This window comes from Trichoplax adhaerens, genomic scaffold (assembly GCF_000150275.1).
Source record: "Trichoplax adhaerens TRIADscaffold_5 genomic scaffold, whole genome shotgun sequence".
Classification (NCBI taxonomy): domain Eukaryota; kingdom Metazoa; phylum Placozoa; class Uniplacotomia; order Trichoplacea; family Trichoplacidae; genus Trichoplax; species Trichoplax adhaerens.
In genome coordinates this window covers 1,381,893-1,394,004 of record NW_002060947.1, presented here as the reverse complement: position 1 = coordinate 1,394,004, position 12,112 = coordinate 1,381,893, and the positions used below count along the sequence as shown (strand labels likewise).

The 12,112-nt window shown below is 34.9% G+C and overlaps 3 protein-coding genes across 3 annotated transcripts; 1 reads left to right on the top strand and 2 right to left on the bottom strand.

Annotated features, from left to right (window-relative positions):
* Positions 1-2,742: 2,742 nt before the first annotated feature.
* TRIADDRAFT_56262 (uncharacterized protein) lies at positions 2,743-4,638 on the bottom strand (the record flags this gene model as incomplete). Its single annotated transcript, XM_002112308.1, has 6 exons — positions 2,743-2,777; positions 3,296-3,389; positions 3,625-3,726; positions 4,039-4,099; positions 4,257-4,354; positions 4,636-4,638. The coding sequence occupies 6 exons, from the start codon at positions 4,636-4,638 to the stop codon at positions 2,743-2,745; spliced, it is 393 nt and encodes a 130-aa protein (XP_002112344.1).
* A 1,069-nt stretch (positions 4,639-5,707) lies between these two features.
* On the top strand, positions 5,708-7,313 carry TRIADDRAFT_25500 (uncharacterized protein; the record flags this gene model as incomplete). The annotated part of the gene is made up of 6 exons (XM_002112739.1): positions 5,708-5,785; positions 6,061-6,179; positions 6,381-6,447; positions 6,611-6,709; positions 6,942-7,080; positions 7,228-7,313. 6 exons carry the CDS (start codon positions 5,708-5,710, stop codon positions 7,311-7,313), a joined length of 588 nt encoding a protein of 195 aa, XP_002112775.1.
* A 1,148-nt stretch (positions 7,314-8,461) lies between these two features.
* On the bottom strand, positions 8,462-10,922 carry TRIADDRAFT_56260 (uncharacterized protein; the record flags this gene model as incomplete). Its single annotated transcript, XM_002112307.1, has 11 exons — positions 8,462-8,614; positions 8,713-8,824; positions 8,913-9,009; positions 9,074-9,151; positions 9,245-9,376; positions 9,461-9,561; positions 9,692-9,789; positions 9,892-9,938; positions 10,160-10,316; positions 10,446-10,518; positions 10,630-10,922. 11 exons carry the CDS (start codon positions 10,920-10,922, stop codon positions 8,462-8,464), a joined length of 1,341 nt encoding a protein of 446 aa, XP_002112343.1.
* Positions 10,923-12,112: the final 1,190 nt, after the last annotated feature.

Genomic DNA, 12,112 nt, shown 5'->3' with positions numbered 1-12,112 from the left:
ACCATTAATATCAGGTTTTCTTCTCTTTTGACATTGAAATGCTATGCTTTAGATTTGCACGCTAGCATTTATTTTATAGACGAAATTCGATATGGCATTAGCTTGTTAATCTAAACTTCTATTCTTAGCGTAACTATACAGCTTTGTCTAAATTTTTATTGATAAAACAAGCCCTTTTTGTGGCTGAATAAATAAATTAGCGGCTAATTTTTGGAATACAAGACATTCAACTCATTTTGGGGGTTAATTTAGTAGTCCAGTAATAAAACTTAGAAGGTAAGAATATCTTTATAACACTAGTACGAATAGCTGGATAATGTATGGATGATGTTGATTCATTCTCGCCATGTTTAGCAGAAGCATCACACATTCATGGCTAAGATACAGTTGTTATTATCATCTATCTAAATTAACTATTTGAGGCATAAGAGCGATCACCAGTAAGTTCTCATACGATTATTTGTAAAAGAGTGATGCGTTGTTGCTGTTGGCTTTATAGTGTTATTTCGCATTTTTTGAATAAAGGAAGAGGAAATATAAATTTAGTAAGCTTATAGTCACGATTATGTAATAATTGGTACGATTTCTTAATATTCGATCCAATGGAAAATAACAAGGCTACAAAAGACTGTCTTAAAATGGAAATAATATTCCAAATATTGTAGTAAAGATAGGAGACAATAGGGACATCTTGATGTTGAATTATCAGGGGTATCGATGTCAGAGAAAAGATTTTATTTATAAATAAACAAATTAAGAGCAGTATTTGATATAACTTAATTTTCAGTGAGTGGACTATAGGCGTATAATTATCAGATCCTAATAAAGTTTGATCGAATAAACAATGTATAGACGACAAAGACTTGTTTGTTAATAAAAAATTGCGGCTGGCGATTACGAAGGAGCTTTTCGTGTTTCATAACAGGAAATATGCATACGAGTATGTTAAGCCCTTACAACGATTGCACAATACACACCATCTATCAAATTTAATCTTGCTTAAAATTAGTTCCTGCTTCAGCCTTGGTTGGATGGTATTGATGAGATATTTATTTCTTTCGAAATAGGAGTTCTTCTGAATCTCTAAACTCCAATTTTTTTAAGTACTGTAACCAATAAAGAAAATTAAAACATTGCAGGCTACTCAGTATGGGGTCGTAGTAGAACACGATTTGAATATTTAGAGCTGTCTCGTCTTGTTTGAATACATTTCAGGGTTGATAATTAGTTTATACTCTTCTATACTTCTTTACTATAAAATATGCGACTCCCGATGATTTTAAATCATTTTATTTTATTCCGATTGAATAAAATTGAATATGGAGTGCTCATATGCATATGCTGATATTGGTGATGATAAAGCAAGCCATCGGTAGTAAATATTATTAATTACTTAATTTTAAACAAAATCTTGACTGGAAGTAATACCGGTTTGAAATTGTTCTTTAATTACATATTCTTTAAGGTAGCTTATTTAGAATAAGATTCTTTCTTGGTAGTCTCCCATATTTCTTTTTAATACTGTTAGCTGCAATTTAGGATGAGCAAGGTTTGACTTAATTGAAAATTTGACAGCAAGGCACGTATGGTATCAGCCATAGGAGATTATGATAAAAGGGAATAAAATCGTGTATACCCTCTATATTGCGAAATCAGGACAATTTCATCGATCAATAACGGTGTAAGAAACTGGAGTATTTTACTGAGAGTACTTGCAAGAAATATGGACAGACAATTAAGTGAATTAAGGTCATCGTGTAATTTTGGGTAATATTAGTTCTCTATTCTATTATCATTATATATTGGTGATTTAACGAATTTGCAAAGGTACAACCTGATAAATTTAACTTGATACTATGCTTTGGATTATAATTAGCCAGATAAAGATATCAGTCTGATTACTGTATAAATGTGTGATCTTCAGACATAGGATCACTTTATGTTCCATCGTAACGTGTAAGTAAGGTTTTAGTATGTAATAAATGGTAATACTTTGAGCTCATTTTGTAAAATTATAATCGATTTAATATATAAATACATTAATTATATATTATGCATAGCTATCGTACAGTATTTCAAGTCTGTGCAAATGAGTCCCAATACTTCAGTGTGAGAAGAAAGTAAAGGAATTTAACATAGGCATGGACTACTAAGTATATTTCTAATGGTCCATAACGTAGGTTACTAGGTACGGCTATCGATATGCTTGTATCACTTGTTCCAGCTAGAGAATCTTGTCTTGTAGCCTGCACTATATTACTTTTGTAATTTAAATCATTAATAAAAGTAGAAATTTTTAACCGAGAGAAGACAAATATTATTTGTATTACAGTAATTAATCTATAAAATTACTGATTCTTACCGGATGTCGTTAAGTACTGTATATGCTTTATTCATAATCGATCACTAATGAATTAAAAAATTCGCCTAGTTGACACTAGGAAGTGTGTTTAAGCTGTAAGGATATCCCTCGCGGGATACCTTTTACAATATTGGATACATGCATACTACAGCAAGTAAGTAGTAACAAATTAAATTTGATTACCATTGCTTCGTAACGACATACGAGTTAGGTGTATGTTTGTAACGCCGTAGAAAAGACTAATTAATCTTGAGAAATACTTAATGTAGTAGACACAAGTTGTCTTTAAAACGAGCAGGTTAGTATCTCAATAACGAATAAGAGAAACATTTATTGATGATAGCATGAGAATTAAGACTGCAGCATTGTGAAAATGACTCTTAGTAATGAGTTCTGATCATAGTTGCAAATCGTCCTACGTATTTGTATACAATACAGAATATCAAGCCAATATACACAGAGATTATAGTACGATAGTTTAGTTAACCACAAGAGTAAATTATTCTATGACGCATGAGAGTGGGAACATAATTATATAGAAGTTCTACACTGGCTATTAACGGTTAGTCAAAGTACCCTTCCGATATTGTAAAATAAGTATAATGTCCAATGTCCATATTAGCAATTGGCTGTATCCAGACAGAAAAATGGAACAGTTTCTTCAATGGTTAGACAGTCTTCCTTCAAGTCGTAGATTAATGATCATTTGAAAGCAGAAAGTAATGACCTAGATAGAATTTACACACGAAGCTAACTCAATCATTTAGTACTTCGCCTCCATGGTAGCATGGATGTCAACTTGTGTTTCGGAGTCTTTAGCATCTATGTACAATGAGATGTAATCAGCGTTACAATTATGGATGATTGGTAACAGAATAACTGCGTACGGTAGCATATACACGTCTAAATCGATCGATATATGTTGTAGCAGACCTCCTAGGAAATCTTCAAAATCGATGGTTTCATCTGTCCCCATTAAACAGTCTAAGGCAACCATGTGACTGTGCATACCGGGTAATCTATGCATCTACAAAGGTAAAGTGTGGGAACGATTAAGCATTTCATACTGAATAATTTGACGTATATTACTTTTCTACTTTGGATTTTTGATCTAATTATGGTATCATTCCAACGAAACCAAGTTGGTGGATTATAACTATTACTAGGAGAGATGTATCCTTTATTTTATATTCATTCAATGACGACTAGTGACTAGTTAACAATCGATATTACTATTGGTGTAATTACAGCACATTGCTTACTTTCGATGCTACAGAACGTTCCATGTGTAATTTGAAAGGACCGTGTGCGCCTTGTACACGTTTCATTAATGACAGATTCATTTCTTCCGCATTTTTGGCATGCTACGAGTATGAAGAGTTGAATTTAGATTGCGCTACAATTTGTTAAGCAATACCACTGCAAAATAGTTGGATCCTCAACCTATGTACGTTACAGTAGTCTCTTCGATTGATCAAACCGATGTCACATTTATCAATAAAGACTGACTGGCAAGATAGCCGAATGCGCTAGATTGATAGTATCATGTATTGAGAGTGCTACATTTCTATGGATAAGATTGCATCAATCTTCCTAAAATGATTACTAAACATGGTTGCTAAGGCATACAATAGGCATCTGCTGCCTAAGGATAAAACTACCTCATTCCTACATACCTGTAGCTCCGATTGATATAAGGGATGATTAGGTCCTGTTGTAGTTCTAACTTTAGCAGGTCTAAAAGATCATTGAGTATAATTACTTGGTTGCTGTAAGTTGGAGGACAATTAGTCATCAACAGACATAATTATCCAACAAGAAAGTCAAGTCGCTAAGTGAAAGTGAATCATGGTTATGCTAGCTTCACTACGTCTCATCCATCTTGATTACATACCCGAATCTCATGGCATCATGTACACCAAAGGCATTGGTATTGGGGTTGATGACCATATTTGTTTGTGGATTAGCATGTGTTGGGTCTATTCGGCTTTCCTAAGTGGATAGTACAATACAAGAAGAAGAATGAAGATGAAGAAGTAACCAACACAATTACAACTGATGAGTTGTCTAAGTCATCAGTGGAATCGACAATACTGAATTGAAATTTTCAAACAGTATTGACACGCGTTACTCGACTACAATCGTGTCCAAATCCACTGCAACAACATGATTCGTATTTAATTTGCAACTAATTCAACAGTAAGGCACTACTACTTGCTAAATAAGCAATTGTTGGAAGATTTTACGAGTTGCCATTGCCACTGCTTACTCACCATGATGGCGTCTTTTCCTTTGACAAATGGCGATTAGGCTCGAACTTGCAGCTACATCAGGCTTGCAGCGGAGTCCAGTACGGTACGGTACAGTCCAGTTGTGTCCACGACAGTCGACTAGCGCATGCGCAATGTACTGTACCCTACAGTATCAGGGAATTGTTAGACTACAGTACTGTAATACAGTATTACAGTACTGTACAGTGTACAGTACAGTGCAAATTGGTACAGTACATACAGTACAGTACAGTATACTGTACAGTACTGTAGGTACAGTTACAGTACAGTCCACTTCTGTCCACGACAGGAAATTAGCGCATGCGCAACGTACTGTACCCTACAGTATCAGGGAATTGTAAGACTACTGTACACTGTGTACAGTACAGTAATATTACAGTACTGTACAGTGCAAATTGGTACAGTACTGTACTGTAGCCAAAGCGGTCCGGTTACTGTAGACTTAGACCACTAAAGACCAGCTAGATAGAAGCGAGAAATTGAGCAATGACGGTATAAATTTCGAAAGAATTTTTCTTCTTAGTATAGTCAGCGACTATTAAAGACTGTAGAGTGTTAGTTTGACAAGTCCCTGACGGAATCATACAGGTATAAGCTTGCCTGTATGGGACTATCCGTGATGGAACAACGTTGCTGTACAGAAGAGTAATTCTATAATGATTTTCTATCTTGTACAAGTCTGTCTGATGTTCCACAACACGAATGAGTCCAAAACAGCGTCGTCCATCGCTCGCAGTCGACTACTATCATGCTTGAATCACCCTTGATACACCATACTGTACAGTATCAACTTTGAGCTGGTGTAACCTTAACTATCATGCACTACGGTACTAGTAGTGGACTGGACCACAAGGTCCGGGTAGTCCAACTGGTGCACCGTGCTACAGTACGCACGCGCAACCGAAGGCAGCCGATTGTACAGTGACTGAAAGCACAGTACAGACTACATGCTTGTGTATTACGTAGTCTATGATTGGAGTGAGTTGTTTTCTGACTGACGGATAGTGGATTCCGCCATACTATAGCCAGTGTGCAACTTCAGTCTGACTCCAACATGGCCGCCGCTGCTACTGCAGAGTCTTCTGTTCAACCTGAAAATAAACATTATGGCATACCGAAAGCTACTTTCATGGTAAGCTGATACACTTATAGTGGAATGGAATAGGGTAACAGTCTACAGTAATGTTAGAAATGACGAGAGAGTAATAGGGAATCATGATCATGCTGTTAGAAATCCCAACATTGCTTAGAATTAGATAGGATAGAGTTGGATTTTCCAACCAACCTATTCTGCAGCAATGGATTGATTTTTAGGCATGAAGATACAATGGATAAGTTTGAAGTGATGTCCTTGTTCATAGACAATCATTGATGGCTAAAAATAATGGATGTTATAACAATTTGTAGGAGGATGTCGATGAATACATGTCTGGTGATAGAACCGCAGAGTCTGTTTTGAAGGATTTGGACGAACAGCATCAAAAATATAAATTTATGGAATTGAACTTGTTGCAGAAAAAGAAAAAGTATGATTTGATCAGTTCGAAATGAAGGATGTTGTATGTTATTCGATATCTTACTATACAATTCGATACCTAGTCAATCATGGGTGCACGATACTTTACCAATCTGTACTCAAGCGTTGAATGGAGGCGTTACAGAATACCTTGTAGATACAGTATTGCCTTTCTAGACTGAAAGATGTGATATTTACTTGAATCAACTAGGCTACGCGAGCAAGCTCCTGATATTAAAAAGACATTGGATACAGTGAAATTTTTGAAAACTAGAAAGGTAACATCGACAATCGATGCTTTCAAAGGCATTTTTATCCCTTTACCATTTTCATTTAATCCATTTTAAAAGGGATTAATTGAACTATGATTGAACAGACGTACAGTAACAGGACTGACTGGAAAATTCGTTTTTTATCGCAATTCTATATTTTATATATCAGGAGTCTGATAGTACCATTGAATCGAAATTTTTACTATCGGATCAAGTCTATGCCAAAGCTACTGTTCCTCCAACGGATAATGTTTATTTGTGGCTTGGGGTAAGATAGGACTAATGTCGGATTAATAAACAATTACTTGTGCATTTATAGAGAAGATAAATGACTGTTGCAACTGAGCCATTGGATCAATCCCCTTATTAGCTTTCGTTGATACTCTTGATCGATATAAAAATGCGTTACATTATCCCTAGCTTTTATCTATCATCCAAGTATAATAAAATAATGCATTGAACATATCCACTCTATTAAGCTCTCTGCTACATTGTTACAGGCTAATGTCATGCTTGAATATGAGATCGACGATGCTATAGAATTGCTCGCCAAAAATTTAACTTCAGCTGAACAAAGTTTAGCCAAGATGGAAGAGGACTTAAATTTTCTAAGAAATCAGTATACGACTGTGGAAGTCAGTATCTTTTCATTCGTTATTGCTACGATTAATTTGAGGATTCTGTAGGTTATATTCTTGCTTACTTGAAATGATGCTTGCATATTTTTTGCTGATAGTTGCATCTATCTTGATTACGATAAATATGGAACTTAACAGATTATTTTAGATATGGCTAGGATATATAACTGGGATGTTAGACAACGTATGGATACCGGTAAAGCGTCAGAAAAGAAGGTCGCCACGTCTAGTTAGACTTCCTTTAACAATCATTCTTCTACCTATTACTTAAACACTGCAAGTTGCAATCGTATCGTTGATTAGCAAATTATTGAATGTGGACTTTTATTCACTGAAGACAGAAACAAGTATTGTAGTGTATAATATAAGTTATAACTCAATATACCACTAGTAGCATACGCATGGTAGGCGCTATACCCATCGTTTTAATGTAAGGTTTTTTTTCTACAAAACTGAGAATGATGCTTATATTGTAGCATCAATGTAACGATATCCTACATCACATGCGGGAGCAATTCCATCATTGCCATCATCCATTATGTTAAAAATATTTGATAACTTTCTTATACATGTTTTATTATCGAAATTGTTTGAAATTGACCATAAACAGATTCAATTGCATGGGCATTTTGCACTTTGTGTTGGCAATTTGATTTCTCAATGAAAATGTAGCATGAACTTATTACTAAATGTCGCTTTATTAGAATAATTCAATTTGATCGTGATTTTCTTCCATTTCCAAGCTACAAAAAATCGCGGAAGCTGGAATTGCATTAGAATCTGCTAGATGATTGTCGGGTCGAATTTCTTGTACCCTTGATGAAGTAATATGCGTTATACTGGATAAAGCAATTAAATTATGTTTACAATGATGTTTATTAGCATTACCTTGTACTGCTTTCAGCTATGCTTGTGTTAGTGTAATCGTCTGATAGATCATGATAATTACTATAGAGACATAACATTGAATATATCATACATCACAATACTTCTTCATTTTAAGAGTAGTGTTCATTTTCCCAATACTTACGTTTCAGCGCGTCGGTCATCCATCTCATCATCTGGGGTACCTGCAATGCATGAATTAGGGAGAGAAATATATTGAAAAATGTAATACTCTTGGCGATGGGCATTCAATTCTGGCTTTATAATTTCTTGCATGGAATAGAATATTGTACAGTACGATACCTTCCGTGACAGTTGCATCAGATAAGAGTTCCGATTCATGAAGAATAGTTCCAATAGGCATTAGACTCCATCTGAGGTTACTTTCTGATTTGAATATAAATTATAAAAATTAGTAACTATATTAAAACACAGCAAGGAAGTAAATAAATGCATAAAGGTCATATCTCGTATTGATGACAATTATAATCGATTCGTCAATTTGAACTAAGTTGAGGTGACGTATAATTGCCTTCGCATCGTTTCCATGAACGAAAATGAGAACATTCGTTATTCAATAACTTGTTTGTATTAGTCTTCCATATATCCGTTAATTGGTTTGGAGTGTACTCCTCTTTATCCGTATGAATCTTATATGTATTCAAAATCACAGTTTACAGTGAGTTAGCTACAATAATGGCACAAGTTAAATTTTTTGTACAGTATCTAAGTTGGATAGAATGAAAACCTGATTATCTTCAGTTGTATCAGTTTGTCGAGTTCTTAGGTAAATGCTAATTAAATTGACAATTTGCTGCTTAAATTTTTCGTTCGGTTCTGGATTTAACAGTTGGAATAATCTAGGAAATACATTTAGTATAAAATTAGGGCAATAATCGTCTTCAACGGTATCTGCAACGAAGACTATAACTCAAAGGTAATGCTTACCTTTTAGTAATCTCTAAAGACAAAAGGTCTGGAAATCGTAAGATTGTTTTTAAAACTGTCCACCAAATTGGGAGACTGCCATTGATAATGAATTTACCTATGCAAATTATTGCCATTTTGTCACATTTACTGTCAGCATAATGATGCCAAGAATGTTATACCTTCAGATATTTGATTAAAAATATAACGTATCCATGCAGTGATGATAAAAGCTCTTGATGGATTGCCATCCTCATTTTCTAAAACAAATTACAGAAATTTTAATCACTAGCTATCACTTTTTACGTTGAGTTTCGATTGTATATGTACGCGAATGGTGATTCATTGCTAACCTTCATCAAGTTGAGTTAAGATTTCTGTTATTAAATGAGGCAAAAACATTTGAAAAGCGGTTTGCAGTTCAAGTAGCATGGGTTCCCAAACATAAATAAGTTCATCTGGTAACGTGGACTCCTTATGGGTAGCTGGAATATATGCATTGTGCAAGTTAGTATAATGACATCATTCTTATATAGCGTAATGTGAGAATAGTTGCAAGTAATGCAAACCTTTGCAATTCAATCTTGTGTGATCCAGATTCAGTCGCTTAAGATTAGCAAGCGTCGGTATGAAAAAATCCGATTTCGTAAGCATGGGTATCATCGTTTCACTACAGTTACACGGATTATTGAAATTATAATCTTAAACATTGGTAAGATGTATATTACTGTAGGCAAAGTCGACTTCCCTTGCAATCAAAGTTCACAATAGAATATGTAAACAACACTTAATTCACTTACATAATGTCATCACATGTTACACGCTTTTTAATTTTGTTAATAAGCGATATTGCAGTAGGAGATGTACGCTTCTTTTTTTTGCTTTTACTTATTACAACCTTATGATATCCAATAAGACATATAAGTACAGAAGAGAGAGAGAGATCCTTCGAGGAAGTCTGTGTCACAATAATATAATTTAGCATTACTATAGTGCTTACTTCGACTTGTTCCAGCCAATACTTTTCTAGGGATTGTGCTATAAAATCTGTAAAACAAAGATAGTTGTCCACAAACGGTATTTAAGAGATACAAATTAAATATTTTTGTGCTATTGGCAGGCTAAATTGAGCAAACCGAATTGTACGCGAATCTTAATAGATCTACTACCCACTGAAATGATTTAAGACTAAACCAAACCAGTTGACATATCATTATAAACGAAAGTCGATTGCTTATGCTGAGAGATTGTCCTATTCATCAAAATACCTTCAGTTTCTTGAAATGATACTAACTGACTCTCCCAGTACTGAGTACGGAGCCAATCTAATGCAACATTGCATGCAGTTCTCAAAACGTCGAGTGATGGTAGACCAGCGTGAGTCGCTTCATGTCGTACATCTACTAACCAGTCTGGTAAACCAATCTGTAAAAGAAATATTGAAAAAGGAGAACATAGTGCAATAAATTACTGCAATTATTATTCAGGTAAAGATAGAGAGAAATAGTGGATGTTATACAAAGTTAAAATAGCACTGAGGTATCAACCACTAACCGTGTTTGCCAGATAACTAATAGGTCTTGCGTATAATTTATTTTGCATGAGGTCAGTCATGGAATTAATAAATCTGTTCATATATACGAAGTATATACAATTTGTATCATATTAGTACAGTAGATGGATATTTCATGACATCTATAATATTTCTTAGGTAATATTCCTGTACAAGTAAAATTACCGAACTAAGGACATGGAATAGGTTAATCTTGCTGACAATGGATCAACCAGTTGGTAAACATCATTAAGATAAGCTCGAATTAACATTATTGTGCATTCAATTGCAAGAGGTAATTTTTCATTGCGTTTGCTTTTCCAAGCTGCGACACGTTCAATGCCTCTCTCTTGCAACGACCATTCATTGCTGAATAACCAGTTAAACACTTGTAACCATTCTTGTTTATCCCTCCAGCCAACTAAACGGTCATTTGGAAATGTTAGGCGGACTGTCGCTGCCGTCTGCTGGGCCTCCATATCGTCTTCTACACAGTTTGACGTTAAGATTCACTGCAACAGAGAGGACTATATGGCTTATGCTTCAAAAATGCCCAGAGTACAGTATTTGAGGATATTGGATAATAACAGCGGTAACCAAACGTGATAAAAGGGATCCTAGCGAAGTACAAGTAGACGCGTAGTACAGTATATCCACTTCCTGTATACTTTTTGTCGTTGTTGGATTGCAGCTTTAGCAGAATTTCAAGCGATCCCTAGGCTACGTATATATGTCACGGTATATGCAGTATATTAGTGCACTCAAGCCAGTAAGTACTAAGTAGCACTAAACTACAAATCAAACTTTACGATCTGTATCTACAACGACGTAGTTTCAACTTTGTAATTTCCATCCAAGGGAAATATAATCCTTTAGCAACGATTATACTATAAGCCTTGCTCTTATTTGACGATTTCAGCGTTTGATGGTGGACTAATATAAAGTACTTGATCGTGGAGAAGGTGGATATCACTGTTAACATACAGTAGAGCAACTTTTCTGACTACTATCCGTATCAGTATAGCATTAGGACCTGACCAAAGGGTTTATATAGAAAGCTGTACGGAAGTACGGAACGCAAGAGATGCTGGAGGGGCCGGTTGAAAGTGTTAAGTAGAATAGTTCTATTTACGAGAAATGCATGAAATACTACTAAATGCTACTGATACATTTAAAGAAATTCTCGTTTCTCAAGCACTAGGTCAGATCAACAATTGGATCATTTCATTAAGAAATAATATTACTTAAAGGGAGCCGAATAGACTTGTAATCCGTACCTCCCGACGTCCAAATAAGCCGGGCTGGAATGGCGTTATTGCTTGTGATCATTTCCTCGGAATGAGAAGATCCGCTGTACATTAATTATTAACAAAGTATTTAATAGAGGGCATGCAAGGGCATGCTAGCTTATATTATTTGTTATAGAACTTGGAAATTCTACAGTAAATGAATGATTAAATATACAGTAGTACAGCTGGTTGCAATTTAACTGTAGTTTGATTGCCAAAAAAATGAAACCAAATTTTCGACTGCATATCCACTCAACCAAGTTTAAATATGCAATATAAATTGTAGCAGTTTAAATTTGATCATAGTATTTAGGAAGATTAATTGTGTTGAAATTAATTTCTTTATCTAGGGGTATGACATTTTGACGAAATTTTATTTC